The 18,014-nt window shown below is 41.2% G+C and overlaps 2 protein-coding genes across 4 annotated transcripts; one reads left to right on the forward strand and one right to left on the reverse strand.

The window, feature by feature from the left end:
• The first annotated feature begins 732 nt into the window (after nt 1-732).
• On the forward strand, nt 733-11,530 carry ccdc92 (coiled-coil domain containing 92). Of its 3 annotated transcripts, none has more exons than XR_013293582.1 (5): nt 733-1,052; nt 4,303-4,440; nt 5,252-5,293; nt 8,106-11,111; nt 11,205-11,530. XR_013293582.1 is itself a non-coding variant. In XM_077562478.1 (4 exons), the coding sequence occupies exons 2-4, from the start codon at nt 4,305-4,307 to the stop codon at nt 8,912-8,914; spliced, it is 987 nt and encodes a 328-aa protein (XP_077418604.1). In that variant the 5' UTR covers nt 733-1,052; nt 4,303-4,304; the 3' UTR covers nt 8,915-11,530. The 3 variants fall into 3 exon arrangements, 1 of the variants encoding a protein (XP_077418604.1); XR_013293583.1 differs by having other exon boundaries at nt 8,106-11,103; XM_077562478.1 differs by having other exon boundaries at nt 8,106-11,530.
• Nucleotides 11,531-12,464: 934 nt separating this feature from the next.
• chmp7 (charged multivesicular body protein 7) lies at nt 12,465-17,332 on the reverse strand. Its single transcript, XM_077562083.1, has 10 exons — nt 16,832-17,332; nt 16,312-16,483; nt 15,524-15,709; nt 15,300-15,433; nt 14,924-14,972; nt 14,708-14,827; nt 14,537-14,635; nt 14,392-14,449; nt 13,062-13,260; nt 12,465-12,970 (listed from the first exon to the last, which is right to left on the reverse strand). Exons 1-9 carry the CDS (start codon nt 17,092-17,094, stop codon nt 13,070-13,072), a joined length of 1,272 nt encoding a protein of 423 aa, XP_077418209.1. The 5' UTR covers nt 17,095-17,332; the 3' UTR covers nt 12,465-12,970; nt 13,062-13,069.
• Between the last annotated feature and the right edge of the window lie 682 nt (nt 17,333-18,014).

Genomic DNA, 18,014 nt, shown 5'->3' on the forward strand with positions numbered 1-18,014 from the left:
CTATCTATCTATCTATCTATCTATCTATCTATCTATCTATCTATCTATCTATCTATCTATCTATCTATCTATCTATCTATCTATCTATCTATCTATCTATCCGTTTCCTACTGTTTATCTTCATTGTGGTCTCTGGTGAGCTGCAGTTTATCTCAGATGACTTTGAGCGAGAGATAGATGGGGTGTCGCCTATCAATACACATTCATACCATTTGACAATTTAGTCTTCAATAAAAAAATATATATATATTTAACCCCTGGGCGTTATTTGTCCATTTTTTGGCTTTTTGTTGGTTCTGACCAAGCCATTTCAAAATAAAATAACGCCCAACGTTTTCGGATTGTTGGAGGAACCGAGTTACCTGCAGGAGTTCAGATTGCCTTAATCTGATATTCCATATTTGCTATTTTATATAATTTCAAAAAGTATTTTAAAATGCCAAGTTTAATTATATATAATGCACCATGTATGGATTGTCATATATGGCAAATAAAGAGACGTAATCTTGATATTAAAACACGCCTTACGTAATTAAGTAAACGTCAGAAGAACCCCCTCCCACTTGCTTTACCTACAAAATCCAATGCTGCCACTAGATGGCGGAATATCATCATTTATGAACATGTGACAGTCTGTCGTTATGGCAATGACGCTGACCAGTGCAAACCGTAAGCACCTCACATTATCTTACTAAATATAATTGTCATTTCACCTGAGTACATTTCCATGGGTTATTTGCTTACATGTACTGGTGTCGTTGGTAGATAAGATCATAACAAACTTTCACTGAATACCTCGAGCTGAGATGGTCTCTCCTTGCTACCCATGATGCATCGCTTTATTTAGTGTTGTCGCTTAGGGAGATGATAGGAACCTGATCCAGACAGCCAGACGGACACAGCCGTTCTCCGCTCTCCTCGCCCTTCGGCAGCATCAGCGACATGCTCGGCGAGGCACAACATCCTTAAGCCGCGGTGGCTTGTCTTGTTTCACCACGATTTGCCCGTCTTCGGTCAAATTGTCCACGGACGGAGTTCATTTCAGCCTCAAGGTAAGCAAGCACACAACGTCATATGTTAACGGGGGCGAGGGGTGTGTTATGTTATCGTTAGCTGTCCCCGGCTAAGCTAACATCCTCACAAAGCGTCACACGGGAACTTCCCATTTTATGGGCGCGCAATTGTTTCATTCAAAGAATGTCGTTATCGCCTTCGTATTGTGTTTAAATGGCCCGTGCACATGCGTATATTGTCAGTTCCGCATTCCAAGCGGGTTGCCAACTCTGATATGTTCCATGCGAAAGGCTTTTATGTCTTAGAAATGCCCTTCATCAGTGAATAAACATGATGGTATGTGTCCAAAATGCTGATGGGTGCCTTCCTGTGGGCCTCGTCTCCACGTATCGTCCACAATGCACAAACCATCTTGCATTAATTGCACCCGTTTTCATTTTCAGTAACAGCTACTAGGACGTCTCTTTTGACCCTTTCCAATGAAGACACGAGCATAAGACAATGTTCGTTTTAAGGCTGCATTGGTGTCCTGATAAACAAACAGGAAGCGATCTGCTCCAAATGTAGGTTAAGCTGTGCCGCTCGGCACGGCCTTTTGTTTACCACTACCGCGAATTGAACATTTTTAGCTTGGTACCGATAAAGATGCTCGTGTGTTCGCTTTGGACCTTGGCAAGATTATGGTACGGTGTCGTCCGGTTGATGTATGCCGCCTGGATGCAACGTCACGTTGTGTGTGGCTGGCTTTGGGTGCTGTCCGCAATGCAGAGGTGCTGAAAGTGGAAGTGCACTGCGAAGTATGCAGCATCCACCCTTACACGCTCACGCACAATCATACACACACACGTATTAGGTATACTTGCACAATGATCAAAAATGAATATGTTCCTTACTAGTTAAGTAGACATTTGACTTCATTTTTCTGACGACATTTTGATACTTGAAAACAGACTTTGTCAAAATAGGATCAGAACTTTTTTCAGCCTTCACTGTTAAAAAAATGAAAAGGAGGAATCTTGATTGAAATACTTTGCCATCACAATGGTAGAGAAATTCCTCAGACAGTGTCAATCAAATCCAAAACATGTAAATCATGAGCTCAAAGCGGTACCCAATGTTGTGTCAACGACTGTGGGAGTGCCGTGCTGAGGCTGTTAGCTGGTGGCTAATGTTTCATGCTGCTGCAGTTCATTGATTATTAATGTTGTATCTGGAACGTTCAACACAAGCAGGTTTTGGTACACAGCAATATTCCAATGCTTTTACGTAAATGCATGCTATCTCTATGGTTTGGCTGATTATAATCACCAAAGGGGGAGCTTCACTGTCATATCCGACACAATTGTCCGCCTGGAGTCACCTTGATGTGATGGCATGACTGGTGTGAGGTTATGCCTTAGCAACAACACGGAAAGCAATCTGAGCTATTCTAGGAAAGGGGCTGGGGTGAGAGCAATGCTTTACTGGAAGGACTCAACATTACTCATCAATAATAGATCAACTCCTCAGCCTTTATGGCTCACCAAATGCAAATGTTTTTATTGTATTTTATTTTTATACTCCCTATGTTTTAAAGATTCTCGCAATATTTCACTCTTTAAGCAATACGGTCAAAGGCGTGTGTCCAATTAGGAGGTGTTATATATTATTTATAGTATAGTGATGTTATCCGAGGGCTGTGGGAAGCATGTATCAGATGTATGCAGACTTAAAGATGCTTGCGTCACTCTCAGAGGCCTGTTACGTTAGATCAATGTGCTCCAAGCTCTGCACCCACTTTAGTTTCAATTTCCTTTCTTTAAAAAAGACACAACGTACAAAATGCATTCTTCTCAGAAGAAGAGGTGATGCCTTGTACCAGATTTAGATTTATTGTTTTAGGCAAACAAATATATAAAATTCACAACAGTCAATTATACCATACTGTATACATGGTGTCCGATTTGGTTAGCACTGCCTCTTAGAAGCCATTTTTTAACATCACATGAGATGTGAAAATCTGCACGTTGTCAGATTAACTGATGGTGTATTCAGTATGTATACCTTCTCCGTGCCAAACAAACCTTGACGCCTACTCATTCTGCCCAAATCGAGCTGGACCAACTTTTAATGATGCTGGATCAGCTTTATGGTTTATTCCAGGTTACAATCCAAACGCCATGCAATGAACTTAGTGTCATAATGTCATCAGATCATGCAGCACAAGAAGACACGTCCTAGAATTGGTTGTCATACAAATATTGACTATAACTGCTCCTGTGTTAGTGTAAAGACTATGTAGTGTTCTGATTTATGCACATATTGGAGTTACATCGCAAACCAAGAGAGCCATGGCCTGATACTAAAAGAAAATAACTTGTAAGTTGTAGAAGAAATAGAGCCTTCTTCTCAAGCATACCTTTCTTTTGTTTGTGTTGGTTGTACTAGGGATGGTCATGATAATCAATTAACTGAGAGTTAAGAATTCTGTTCTGTCGATTGTGTGGTATCGATTGTGGCACGTGTCCTGAAGCATTTCAAGAAAATAGAGTGCACTGAACTAGAAGAGCAACATTACGTCAGCTATGGGAAGTTTCATTCACATCATGGCTACTCCTCCAGGCACCATTATTTTGTACAATATTAGCATTGAAAAGGGGTGCTCAAAACATTCAAGCACCTTTTATGATACAGTAATTTCTGGACTATAAGGCGCACCTGACTATAAGCCGTGCTGGCTAAATTTGAGGAATACTCAAATTTGTTACACATATAAGCCGCACCTGACCGTAATATTACCGCAGCGGGTTCCTGACACTTTTTTTTTTCATAATGAGGCTGCAAATTGTCTCGCTCTCGTTCTGTCTCTCCGACTGCATTTTTTGCTCACTTGGTTTGTTTTGCTCTACCTGACACTCTTGCGCTTCCTTTATAGTGCGCCCCCTTGTAATCTGATGGATAAGCCGCACCTTTGTATTAGCCGCATGGTTGACTGCAAGAGAAAAAAGTAGCAGCTTATAGTCCAAAAAGGACTGTACTTGTTTTTGCCAAGGATGTTTGGTGGAATCTCTGCATAGCAGGCTTCAGAGAGATTCTCACATCTCGTACTGTTGAAAAAGTCACAATTCATCTAAAACTGGTGTTCCTCAAGGAGTCAAATCATGCCCACCCTATTTTAATTTGCTAGGTTATTTCATTTCAATTTTTACTTCCATTACAGATAGATTATAAGAGACCTTAAAGTTACCCTTGTTTACATTGTAACATTTTCCTTCTTTTGTGTGTGTGCGTGTGTGTGAATGTAATCAGCCATGGCATCGGCCAACGTTCCGCTGGAAAATCAGCTGCACAGTGCACAGAAGAACCTGCTGTTCCTCCAGCAGGACCACGCCAACACACTGAAAGGGCTGCATGCGGAGATACGCCGATTACAACAGCAATGCACAGGTGACTTTCCCGCTTGATGTTCCTTTAAGAATCTTTCTTTTTTTTGAGAGAGATCAGTATTGTTCATTCGGCAGTCTTACCGAGTCAACAAGTCAACGTCTCATCATCATTGCTCTCTTTTGTGTGTGTATGTGCGTGTGAGTTTGTGCTCATTAATTCACATGAAACCTGTTAAAAATACCATACCCCTTCACCCTAACCGGGTACTTCAGAGTCCTGCCAGTCATGAAGTTGTCAGGAGACCAGAGGAAGGAGCAAAGAAAAGAAAGATGAAAAAAGGGCAATCCAGCACCAACCATACAAACACCTACTTACCAGAATCTTTCACCAACCCCAGAAACATCTAAATTCCAACAAATTAGGGAGACCTCAAGAGACCAGAGGAAAGACTAAAGAAAGGAAGGAAAGATAGATGAAGCCGAATGAGATCCACAAACACCAGCCTCCACTGATTCAGCGATCAGTGGGAGAAGCAAATTATGTTTGAATTTCAGAGGAATCTCATTCTGTCGCCAAGAGGAATTTCAAGGGCAAATAGCATTGACAGAGAAATCTCTTTAATCTTGTATCGATCCATATCTCTATTTGCCTGACACCTTTTTGGTTAAAACTGTTCATTTTGGTCACAAAAAAATGCATAAAAAGCAAAACACATTACTGTACACACTTGTTGAACTAATTACAAAGCATATCGTTTTAAAAATGTGTAAAATGTGAAAAGAGTAGAGTGACTTTCATAATAACAGTAACCGCTTCTTTGTTGAAATGTGCCTGCGAGCTGCCTGATGATCACCCTCTTGTATTTTCACAGACCTGACATATGAGCTGACAGTGCGAAGCTCCGATCCTTCAGGTAAGATCCCGTTACCAAGTGTGTTTCTCCATTTCTAAATCTGTGTCGAAAATTCATCATTTCTAAGGGATTTCTTTGAATCTGATCACAAAATGGCGAAAGTGTACGACATTCACAGCAGGCGGCGAGCTGTGAATCATTGCATTGTGGATCTCCTCATTGTTCATTAGATTTGTCTGCTGTTTGCCAAGTGCCCAACCCCCACGTTGCCATGGCTGACATCATGTGACTCAAGTACTGATACTGGCTAACAGGACAGTTGTTTAACAACCAGGGAAGCTCCAAGCAGGCAACATGCAGCTCTAGTTCTTTTAAGCTATATATTTGTTTGTATACAGCCTGATCCTGCGTGTTGCTGGCTTCGTTTTTAATATGGCTCAGACCAGATTTGTAGAGTATCATAAGCGGCTCACTCATGAGAGGGTGAGGGAGAGGCACTATCATGTCAATATGGGCCATCAGAGATTGGAGTGCAGGAAATGAGATTATGTGTCACAGCCCTAATGCACGCACGGCTTGCTCAGCATCACGGCGCCTGACAACATACCACAAGTACTTCAAAACATGTATAGCAATTCATCTCAATAGACAGTTTTCATTTTGAAAAACTGGAACAAACAATAATCACGATGCTTTCTCACTTTATTATACACATTTTACATATCAGTAACGGAGCCATCATATAGTTTGTCTGGGGTGTGGCCATGTTGAAAAACAACAAAGGTCATCAGAGAGCGAGGTCCTTGGTGTAATGTGAGACAAGAACGTTCTGTACACAGCACGAGTACTCCTAATGATATGCTTGTCACCTTCAAAATGCCCCTGGTTTGCTCTCTTCACATGGTTAAAAACAGGTTGGCATCGTCATTGACTGGACTGGATGACTGATGGAAGTGCCCACCTTTTGGCGTGTGCATCAGCACTTTCAGCAAATTCTTGATCATGCGAAGCCTCACAAAAAAACACAAGAAGGACCATGTGTACTCACCGCGATCGACAGAAGTAATGTGTGCATTTTTTTCAAGGCTTCACATTATCAAGCATTCGCTGAAAGTGCTGAGGCACACGCCAAAAGATGGGCACTTCCATCAATCATCAATTCCAGTCAATAACGATGCTCACCTCTGGTTAAAAAATCCCAACAAGCCAAATGACAGATTGAAGATAGAGATAGACCGGTATGTTTCTTTCAGGGCCGATACTGATGCCGATTATTAGTAGTCAAGGAGGCTGATAACCGATATTTGAAGCCGATATATTTAAGTCCAGATTTTAGCAAGGAACATTAGGTAGACATATGAATTTATTTTAAGGGCCACATAAATTGACGATGTAATGTGTACATTATGTAAACATACATGATTTATAGTGCATACTGTTTTATTGTGTATATCACTGGGGTCGCACCTGAATTCTATGCTGTGGGCGTTATGTTTACTAATTATTAACCAGGGTTTCCCCCGATGCTTTATAGGCCTGGTGGGCCGGCATGCTTTTATTTTCACCCCGTCAATGAATATTAGGGATGTAGCGAAAATGACAGTCGTGGTATCGCAATATTAAAATTGCCAGAATATCGTTGTCTTCATGTCACAATATTAAAAACAGCACATCTGTTAAAAAAGTGAGATTGTGTTCCATTTGTGTAGTTATAGCACCCTCTGGTGGTTAGTTTATTAGTGCAGTTTAATTTGAATTTGGAATGTTTTGGTTACTGCGGTGGTTTTCTCTCATATAAATCAGTCATACAACAAATACCTTTATTTTATTTATTAATTTCTGCAAAATCGTGAGTTTTTACTAAGGGTGCTCAGCCGATTAAGATTTTTAATCAGAATTAGTCACATCACTTCAATGGTTAACTCACAATTAATCACAAATTTTATATCTGTTCTAAATAAACAATAAAATCTTCAGTAAAATATTTTTCCTATGTTTTCATACTTTTGTTAACAAAAAATAGAAAAAAATTAAACTAAGAAATATGGCTGCATCTTTTAATCATTGATACAGTAATTTCATAATTTATAAAATTAAGTTAAAATATACAAATATGTACTGTACTGTAAAAAACGAGTGTGATATTGATTTGTGTTGAGGTCATTTTTCTGCCACTAGATGGCATAATTGCATTTGTAAGACGGTGACAGCACAGTGCATTTTTCTTTTCATTTTTAGAGCTATCTAATCTTTAACGTGAAGTAACTTGTGAAATTCTGCACATTTTTAAAATTGTAAAATACAACTTGACCCAAGTCTCCCCAAATATATGCATTATTATTACATTTATTACTGCAAAATTTTAACGTGGCAGCTGCATTGTGACTGGAATTCCCCCAGTACAGGCTTTCCATGTAGGGGGCGGTTACTAATCGCGCGTTAAAGGAACTTTAAATTAACTCAAAATTAATGCACTAATTTTGACATCCCTAGTTTTTACACAGTATCGCGAGTTGTTTTTATATCGCCAACCTCCCCACAATATCATGATAATTATCGTATCATACTGTTTGGATATTGTTACATCCCTAATGAATATGATTCGGCGCTTGTCGTTCAACATCAACGGATATTTCCCGAGCTAAATTTTGTTTATCGTCCAATCCAACCCAAGATTGAGCAATGCAAAATGTTGAAAATGGCTTGTTTTCTTTTACGGTGCAATATTTATGATTGAACAAACTTGAGTTTTTTTGGGAGGATTGGGCGCAATGCTAGTAATATGTACTGTACTGTTCCATTAAATTGTATCAAAATGTCACTGTTATATTGTTTTCATCATTGTCCTAACTGGTCGGTATGGCTCATGCAGACAGCGGCGAGGTGCGATGCCTAGAGTTGCAAAGGAGGTGCGAGGAGCTGGAGGCGGAGCTGAAGAAGAAGGAGGAGGAGAACACGGAGCTGATCAGGGACCTGGAGCAGAAGAACGCCATGATCTTCGTGCTGGAGAACACCATCAAGGAGCGGGAGAAGAAGTACCTGGAGGAACTGAAGATGAAGAGCCACAAGCTGGCCGTCCTGTCCGGAGAGTTGGAGCAGCGAGCCAGCACCATCGCTTACCTCACGTCGCAGCTTCACGCCACCAAGAAGAAACTCCTGGCGGGCAGCTCCTCGGAGGCCAGCCCCAACGTCAGCCCGGTGGCCTCCTTCAAGCCCACGCCTCCTCCACCCAAAGACAGGCAACCCGAAACCCCGCGCCGCCGTATGAGGAAGAGCCTCTCCCAGCCCCTCCACCCCGAGCTGACCGAGGTGTACCGGCTTGGCACCGACGGCAAGCGGGTGGTCCTGCGTGAGGCCTTGGACGCTATGCCCGACCCGACGCCCTTCCTGCAGGCGGGGAGAGAGTCTCCGGATCTGCAGGTGGTACGAGAACGACCCGCCGTCATCCCGCCTATCGCCTCGGAACGCCCGCCCGTCACTCCCTCGGGGGCCATGGCCAGCCCCCGGCACAGCCCGGCTCGGGACCGCCAGTATAGGGCTCACGTGGGGGTGGCTCACCGCATCCCCCATGGGACCCCACCCATGGCCCCACCCCAAGCAGAGCTGGAGACTCTGGCAGTGGACCAGGTGAAAGACGAAAAGGTTGTGCGGAAGCGTACTGGGGCTGACCGGACAGTTTAAAGTAGTCGCACACGCACATGAATGCACACACGTTACGTACACTACTCTCAAAATATTCTGGATATTCGGCTTTGCTGTACCTTTTCCTGAAACACACCAATACACTACTTTTTGGGCACCTTCTGGCGCCATCTTGGTGCCCAAGCAACTATGTTGAACTGAGCGGAGGAGCTCCATCTAGTAAGGCCTTCTTGTGGCATTGTTAGGCAAGTGCAAACCCTTTTGAGCTGATGTCAGTTTCTCACTTTAACAGTGGGGACGAGGGGGTAGTCAGTGTTCAATTTGACCTCTAAAATCTTGAATGTCCCACTGTCGACGTGCACTTCTATGCCTTTCAGTGACTATTCGAGTCTCTCTTAAGTAAATCTCTAACTTACAACCTGTTGATGACACTGAAACTCTAAGCTCAGCATGTTGAAGAGGACTTTGATTGTACTGGTTGAGACACGTGCATTGACAAGTTCCGATTTCAAATTAAGTTCGGGTGACGTCCATTTTAGGTACATCCTGAAATTTTACCCGACCAATTATGCCATAGCCTTTGTGAGTAGTGTATACATGGAGTCCTCGAGTTACGGGCGAGTTCCGTTCCTACGTTGGCAATGTAATCAAAATTTCGACTTAAGTCGGAATTCACTGTTAAAGTCAATATTGACATCAAAATACTTTGTACGGTAATCTTGCGGTAACTTTTAGGCTCGTGCTAGTCGGAACTAATATTTCGTTTTTCCGCACGGACATTCATTGCTGACGGACGGCAAAGCGGAGCTCGTGGGAAATGTGACGCCGGCCTGCTCGATGTACGTCCATTGCTGGAGGTAACAACACAACTTTAAATAACTTAAATTACTGTGGGAAATCAACAAAAAAGAAGGTGCTACGGACGAAGCACGGGCGCCGTCAAGTCGAAACGACGTAACTCGAGGCCAAATATACACACGGAGGCTAGAGAGGAGCCCAAGCACTGTGTAGCCTGCTTTCTACGCAAAAAACACTGCAACGTAAACAGAAAATGACGCAACGGATCAACAGACGTTTCTTCGTGCACATTTGAAAAGGACGACTGTAGCGCAAAGCATGCCAAATGTTTCTTCTTTACAACCCAAGCGAGTGTTGTATTATACACGCATCATTCTGTCCTGTGTGGTGCAATCAACACACCCTCAGCCAAATATCTGCATCAGTGCCTGCTTGGTGCATACACGCACATCCACATGACGCAGTGTAGTGACGGCGACCAGTTGTCTCAGGACGTCATGACAAACGATATAATTGAGATGTCTACAGCTGCAAAGGACAACGGCACCCGTTCAGCTAATAATCTGAATGTCTTTCACCGATGTCTTTCACCCTCTTGCAAAGTCAGTTCAAATATATGACTGAAGGTTGCATAATCAAGGTGAACTGGTAACGGCACATGTATTTATGCTTCAATTCAATGTGAACTAAAAGTCGTGTATTTCTGGGAAGAATAATAAGGACTGAAACATCTCTAATAGCTCTGTGTTATTTGTGATAAAAGGGCATTTGGAAAAACACTGCTGTAATAGGATTTTGTGATATAATTATACTTTATGAAGGCTGTACATTTGTAAGTAATTCCTTTTTTATTTTTATTTCGTGTTTATTAGAGAATACAACGACACCTCAGATGGTAATTATTGTCACTTTATATCCTGCTTTTCACACAACACTTACCCTTAAATAATAATATAAATCCACACAATAAAGCTTTTTTTGGTTGCCTCCTTGATTCTGTAGATGTTGACATGCATTTTCCTGCAGCACAGCAGGCTACTTACTGAATGGAGCCGAGTTGCTTGAAACCCTCACATAACGGGCTCCTCCAAATAAAATTGGTGCATCTTCAAAATGGCCGCTATATAATAATTCTCATAGATACAGTGAGAAACATCCATTTTCTATGCTCAGGCTCTATCCCAGCTGAATTTGGGCAAGAGACCTCCCTTCTCCCTGGACTGCTTGTAAAACAGACAATCACAAAAGCGGAAGAGGAAGAGTGGGACACGGGACAAGAAGGAGGAGGTGGAGAGCAATCTTTTCTGATCAAATCCTGACTAGGTCCTGAATCATGGTCTGAGCATGAGAGAGGCATACCTGAGAGTCCAGCCTAACCTCAACCGTTTCACTGTCGCTGGAATTATCAGGACCTTCAGAGTAGAGAACAAGTACTACAGTAAATCTATTTGCCTTGTCTTCTCTGCTGTATAATATTGTAATACTGCATATCAATAGAATACAGTGTGCTGACAGTATTTGTATTTTGCAGGACTGAAGAACAAACGCATTGTTTCTACAGCGCAGGAGCCAGAAATTGTGAACATGTTGAGGGAAAACAATGCCATCACACTGAAGCAAATCCAAACGAGGATCCTTGCAGACCATGCAATATTCCATAGACCATGCAGAGGTGCCTTGCCAGAGAAACCATCCTCTGTGATGTGGGGTGGATGAGGCCCTGTGGCCAGATAGAAACGGGAGACTTGATGTGGTGTAATTCCTCCTGTGGGGGTGTTTGAGGCAAACTTATGACTTTTTTTCCTTTCTTTTTTTTTACATGCATTTTCTGTAAATAAAACAATGAATTGTTGCATACTTGTGTGATATTTTATGCTTGAAGAAGTGAGCCAACACACCCGTTTTCCAAAAGGAAAAATCCATCATTCTCATGAGGCATTGCTATTCACATTGTATGTTGCATTTTTATAATTGGGTTTTCAATTTTGCACTTCAGTGTGCTGTGAAGTCTTGGTAGTGTGCAACAAATGCTGAGCTTTGTGTATCAATTGACTGGTACGTGTGTGTCATTCAAGAATGTGTGTACCAAATGAGAACACGAGTTCCATTTTGTGACGTAAGAGATTTGATGGCAAAGTGTCGACTTGAAAAGGGAGTGTCAGATCTAGCATCTTGTGTGTGTGAGGTTTTCAGGTTTGTGTGTACAATTTGAAGGAATGCGTTAAGTGTTTTGAGAAACGTGTGTTACGAACTGTGGAAAACTGTAAATTTAATCCATGTCTTGGAACATCTGAAATTAATGAAGGCTCCAGTCTGGAGGGCCTGAGCTGAGCACAACTGTTGAGTCAGATTTTGTATCCGCTACGTCAACGTGCCATAATACAGTATGTATGTCATGTTTTTTTTGTTTTTTTACAATGTTTTGGATTGACGAACATGTATGATCTAATTTTGATTAGGATAGATTACCATGAAAACAGTATTTGATATATATATATATATATATATATATATATATATATATATATATATATATATACACACACACATATATATATATATATTTGAATCAATACTTATAATTTTTGTATTCATTGTTAAAAATCGAAGTATTTTTAATTCAAAGTAGCGTTACGCGATTAACGTCCTCGACTGCAGTGTTCATCAGAGACCCCTGGTGGTCAAAACTATAAAGACATGTAAATCCGGAAATTTCATAATGTAATTTACAGACTCACTGAGAGTGAAGAATGTTCAGGGACAATGTCATACAGCTGACAAAAAACACAAATCTGATTAAAATAAATTTTATTTGCAGGAAAAAATATTGAGTAAAACTCACTTCTCGGTCTTGACAAGTACACTTAAGCAAGATGTGTGTGTGTGGTTTGATATGCATCATTTGGCAAACAACATTATGACAGGAAAACCAATACATAACATTTACTACAACTATACATACACTCAAACACAAACTGCTTTTAATTGTCAAAGTCATCCTAAATTAAAAGCATTCCCAGTGGTGGCATACCAAAGAGAATACAGTATTTCAAAAACACTCATTAAAATTTTGACCACAACCAGATGAGAGATAAGCGGAAAGTTTCTTATTTTCTTCTTTGGCATGCATCCACAGCAAAGGCATTTAGAATTTAGACTGAATTAAGTGCCTTTAACCTGTCTTTACTTAGTAACAGCGTTAGTTTTACTCTTCTGCTTCTAGCTAACAGCAAAATTCCAGGTCACTTTAGTTTGTCTTCACAATGCAAAAATCTTCTTTCCTTGTACTGCACGGTCCTGCATGGGGAGGAAAACACCTTGTGTCATTTTAATATTTTTGGTTAGCGGTATTATTCCATTGAAAAAGTGATGGCAAATGACAGCCCACCTGAACCTTTAGAGTGTCAGCAGCTCAAGTTCTTCTTCCAGCTGCTTGGTGCTAATATTCAAGTCAGTGTCAGGGACGGCGGGCAGTGAATCCAGCAGGTCGTCACCCGGGATGCTCGGCAGCAGCTGACTTGGAACCTCTGGATTTGTGGTGGATTCACCCAATAGCGATTTCAGTTCTGCCTCCAACTCATCATCATCTACAAAAAAAATAAATTAAATTGTATCTTTTATCCTCAAATAGATGGAATAGTGACATGCTTCATTTGTGTTGTTTACAGAAGTTTCCAGTACACAGTGAAATACCAGGTGTTGGTGATATTAAAGGAAAACAGGACAAATCATCTCAAAACCTTTTCCACTCTTAATGTTGAAAAGTAATTGTGATTTTTTTTTAGAGAGGGAAATAAAAATAAACTGTGGTTGCAAAAGTATGCACACCCTCATAATTGGGGATGTGGCTGTGTTCAGAATTAAGCAATTGCATTCAAACTCATGTTAAATGGCAGTCAGCACACACTTGCCGTTTAAAGTGCCTCTGATTATCCCCAAACGTCCAGCTGTTCTAGTAGGCTTTTTCTTTCGAGCAGAAGCCTGAGGTTTTGTGATAACATTCACTGCTATTAGGCACTGTTCATAATTCCCTCCACCTTGACTAAGGTCCCTTTTCCAGATGCCACAAAGGATGATGCTGGACCACAATATTTTCCAATGTGTGGAAAATATTTCCTTTCACACAAATATTTACTTTACAGTTTTTCTCCATAGGTTTGGCACATTTCTTGAAACTGAGATGACATTTTCAAAACTGCAAGCTCATTTGGCCAAACAGACTTACATTTGTGCAAAACCTATTAGTTCATTAGCAAAAGCACATATCTATCCCAAAACTGGTCAAACACGCTTCACTCCAACTTCAAGTTCCGTTACTGTCACAACTACAGAGATCCTTCTCAATTGCTTTGGCTCATCTGCATTCACTTGGTGTTTTTCCCAAAAGTAACTTGGGTGGTTTTGCACACCATGGATCATCTGCAAAAGCTCATATCTCTCCCAAAACAGCTTACCTATGTGTCAAAATCAAATTTCTGTCTGTGCCCCACAATGCATCATCCCTTTGGCATTGTGTGAGTTTTGTCACAACAGCAGAGGTGCCGCTAACAAAATAAAATTATATATAAATCTGAGGGGGGGATTTTTACAAGAATAGTTTTTAAAGTTTGCAGTTAAGGATCCTGAGACACCCTGCAAATATGGCAGCTCCTTCACCTGATACTCTATATTAGTAAAAAAAAAAAAAAAAACAGCCGTGGCTGCAATTTGAGACGTACCTGTGCCGGTCACTGCTCCAGATATGGCTTGATTCACCTCATCTTGCTTGTCACATAACTGGTTCGATGACAGAGGATTTGTTTTAGGACCCAAAGTGTCAAACTGAGTCAAAAGTATGCAATATTACTTTTCAAATGAACTTGCCTCCTGGATTTGATCAAGAAGGCTTTCAGCGCCTTCTACCGTCACGTCGTTGAGAGAGAGTCTGAGGCTGGCCATTCCCGCTTGGTACGCTTGGAGAACCTACAACAAGACACCATTTCAGCATTGACAGACAACGTTCATTTTCAGCCTATTTGTTTTGTACGAAGCTACCGTTTTATCCGTCTGTGACTGGGCGATGCGATCCAGGATGCCTCTGATGGATTCTAGCTGTCCAAACAAGTTGTCTGCTCTCTTTTCCACCCTTTTCCGGCCTCTCAGACACCTCAGTGCCTGTTGAAGGGACAATAAAGAGGAAGACTGAGTGTAATGAATTTGATTGGTTTGTTGTTGCCTTTAACCATGTTTTGGAGCGTCTTCAGCCCTCACCTGCGTTTTTTTCCCTTGCCGAAGTAGAACTCTTGCCTCTTCTTTGCACCTGGGCATGAGTAATACAAAGCAGCTTTAAAAGAAAAGTACCTAATCAATCGTGTGTGACTGCTTTGTGGGTGGCAGTGACCAAGCAGTAAGTCAAACAAAGACACGTGGACTACAATTGCTGGGTAATTCATCACAGCACATTTTAGCAATGCCCAGAAAACACACATTACGAGCAGTAAAGAAAGAAGAAATCAGCATGTGTGACTACACAACGTCACTTATTTGGGCCAATCATTATTTACTACTAATAATCTATCTTTGCTTATCTCTATGCCAGCGTCATGTGACAGGCAGAAGTTGTGGCTGTTATTATGAGTTGATGTACTTATCAGCCTCCAGGCCCAGTTTCTCCAGACGCTCCTCCAGCAGTTTCTCACTACGCTGTAACTGGTAGATTCCGATATCAACATCACTGACAATGGAAACACGACCCTGCCCCGGCTGGCAAAATTTAACAATCTGTTAAAAAAAAAGAGACATAAAAAGACAGCTAGGTTGGAAAAAAGAGGACGAGAGGTCATTTATGGAGTGATGCGTTATGTAGTTTACCTTCTCCCCCTCATGCAAGAAGACCGCCACTTGTTTCTCCCTCTGCAGCTGCAAAAGAGCCATGCACAGAGTACTTTCATCAGCACACTCACTGGAGGAGAGTGTATACAGCTCTTGAAATGACACGACAGAGCGACTCGCAAATTCGCTGCTTTGGTAAATTCTGAGAACTTCAGCTGCTTTCTCCTGGGAAGAAAAAAACAATAAAGAGTGGAGTTACCATAAAACAACATAAATGGAGAAAATACACCATCCTCATCTGTTTGTCTACAGTTACACAAAAAAAGTTTTACATTGTATTTAACTATATGCGTAGGGTAAATATAGCGGAATATCCAAAGTTGAACACAATCCATTCCGTGAGACTGGATGACTATTACTATTGATTATGTAATCACGCACAGAATGTAGATTTTGTGGAACGACAATGGCAAAAATAATGTTATTTTATTGCTTTTGTAAGACTATAAATCTTGCCACTAAAGGGATCACATAATAAAATCTCACTTTAGGGTACCTAAACAAACAATTAAAACATAAAAGTAATTGCAAAACACACTTCTGGAGTTAATCATTTAGATGCTCACAACTTGCATATTTGCATAACATCCCACATGACTAGGATTGTTTGTTTGAATTACCAAGTTTCATTCTGTAAATGATGGTTAAACTCCCAAATTGGGCAACATTTGAGACATAATTTTTGGAGGTTCTTCCCTATATCATCTCACTGCCAGTGACTCTCTATTCTGATTCTGGTGCACATAAATGGAAGCTGAGCAACACACCTTCACCAGTTCGATGACAACAAAAGACTCCTCCAAAGGTACTCGGCTTCCTCCTAGTAAAGAGGAGAAAGTCCATTTGAGAGGCTTCACCAGCAGGAGGCCGACACCCCATGACAGCCAGCCACAATCAACATTGGCAGCAAACTCAGACTCTCTCTGAAGCTGGCCACATCTGGAAATCCGAAGTGAAAGGGAAATACATGTGAATGTTGATTTAATGGAGGCCATTCAAAACACCATGTTGTCAAAAGTCTGTTAGTTCCAGAGTTGGCCGCTGTTGTTTACGAGCGCTGTGGCTCAATCAACAGACAGACTGGTACACATATTTTCAGGTTGAGTTGAAGTCACCACATATATATACAGTAAGACTTACGTCATGTTTATTATGTAGGAGGAATTTTGGGATATCGGAAGAAAATAGCATGGAGAGAACATGCAAACACTGACATTCAGTTGTGAAATGTAGCAGACCACCTCACATTGCATTGCATGAAATCGGAGCTTATAGTGCAGTATTTACCTAGACATGGACTGGATGACAGTTGTCAAGCCCAGAGGTGATTTTTCTTTCCTCCTGAAGGTCTTGTTGAGGTCCTGCAGATTGACACACACAGTGCGGCTGTGTCTGCAGTTTTGGACGACCAGAGACGTCCAGAAGTCCATTTTACTGTCCCAGTCCATCGTGTTCACGTCGCGGTTCTCTTTGAAGTCGGAGAATAGAAAATTCATCCGTTCGTCGTCGTCCCATTCTGAAGGTAGTGTCGTTTCGACGGTGCTTGACATGTTTGAGGCAAATAAATTCAGAAAGTGCTAGCGCATTTTGTTGCAGCGGAAATTTGTTGCTGCGCTTCCGGTGACAGCTGGAGATCCCGGAAATGGACGACGTACTCGCAAATCCTATTTATTTATTCGCAATCACAACATCCTCATTACTTGATCCTGTTACATCTTTGTGCTTCTCAGCAGAAATCTCACCGAGACTAGAAGAACAACAGAGGAGCGAGGCGGGACTTTTTTTTTTTACGTCATTTAATGAAGACGGCAACTACCTATGACGTCACACAATTGAACTGCGTCACAAACGAACCCTTTTTTCTTTTAAATTAAAGTATCACCTTTACGTTTTATGTTTCAAGTGCTTAACACTACCCATCTCCCCCCGTAAAACTGTCAAAAAGTTTTTATTTTCTTATTGTGGCTACATGCATTTGTCAAAATTACATCCGAATCAGCCCGGAAATGGACCAGCCGTTCACATTTTGACAGCGCGATCATATGCAGGGGCTGACGAGTCGTCCACCACTTTGAACTTTATTTAAGTGTAGGCTACTATATGTCTGAGTGTAAAATAACCAATGTCTGGTCATCAGCACAGATATACAGGACATCAAAGGAAGACTTTTTTTTTCCTGAGGGGTAATAAAGCGTGTTTTATTCATACTTCCCTGTCAATAACTTTACATTGCAACACTGGAATAAAGATTTGGGACTAACGTCCAAAACATACATTAGTTCAAATTCAAAGTGGTTATGGATACCAATGCACAATCCATCCCGATATTGAAGTTTCACTCCTAATTTTGCCAACGCACCCCCCAAAAAATATATTTATTTAAGATTAACACTATTACATCATATTTTAAATAACAAATACAAGATCTATGACAAGCAACTAATTTGTCCTCTCCAAGCATCTTATAATT

The sequence above is a fragment of the Vanacampus margaritifer genome, chromosome 3 (assembly GCF_051991255.1).
Source record: "Vanacampus margaritifer isolate UIUO_Vmar chromosome 3, RoL_Vmar_1.0, whole genome shotgun sequence".
Classification (NCBI taxonomy): Eukaryota; Metazoa; Chordata; class Actinopteri; order Syngnathiformes; family Syngnathidae; genus Vanacampus; species Vanacampus margaritifer.

What these genes read in the sequence shown, in the direction of transcription:
- ccdc92 (XM_077562478.1), top strand. Translation starts at nt 4,305, where the DNA reads ATGGCATCGGCCAACGTTCCGCTGGAAAATCAGCTGCACAGTGCACAG. An exon ending in ATTACAACAGCAATGCACAG is followed by an intron (nt 4,441 to 5,251) that starts GTGACTTTCCCG and finishes GTATTTTCACAG; the next exon opens with ACCTGACATATGAGCTGACA. An exon ending in GCGAAGCTCCGATCCTTCAG is followed by an intron (nt 5,294 to 8,105) that starts GTAAGATCCCGT and finishes TGGCTCATGCAG; the next exon opens with ACAGCGGCGAGGTGCGATGC.
- chmp7 (XM_077562083.1), bottom strand. Translation starts at nt 17,094, where the DNA reads ATGTCAAGCACCGTCGAAACGACACTACCTTCAGAATGGGACGACGAC. An exon ending in TTGTCATCGAACTGGTGAAG is followed by an intron (nt 15,710 to 16,311) that starts GTGTGTTGCTCA and finishes TTTTCTTCCCAG; the next exon opens with GAGAAAGCAGCTGAAGTTCT. An exon ending in AGTCACAGACGGATAAAACG is followed by an intron (nt 14,636 to 14,707) that starts GTAGCTTCGTAC and finishes GTCTTGTTGTAG; the next exon opens with GTTCTCCAAGCGTACCAAGC.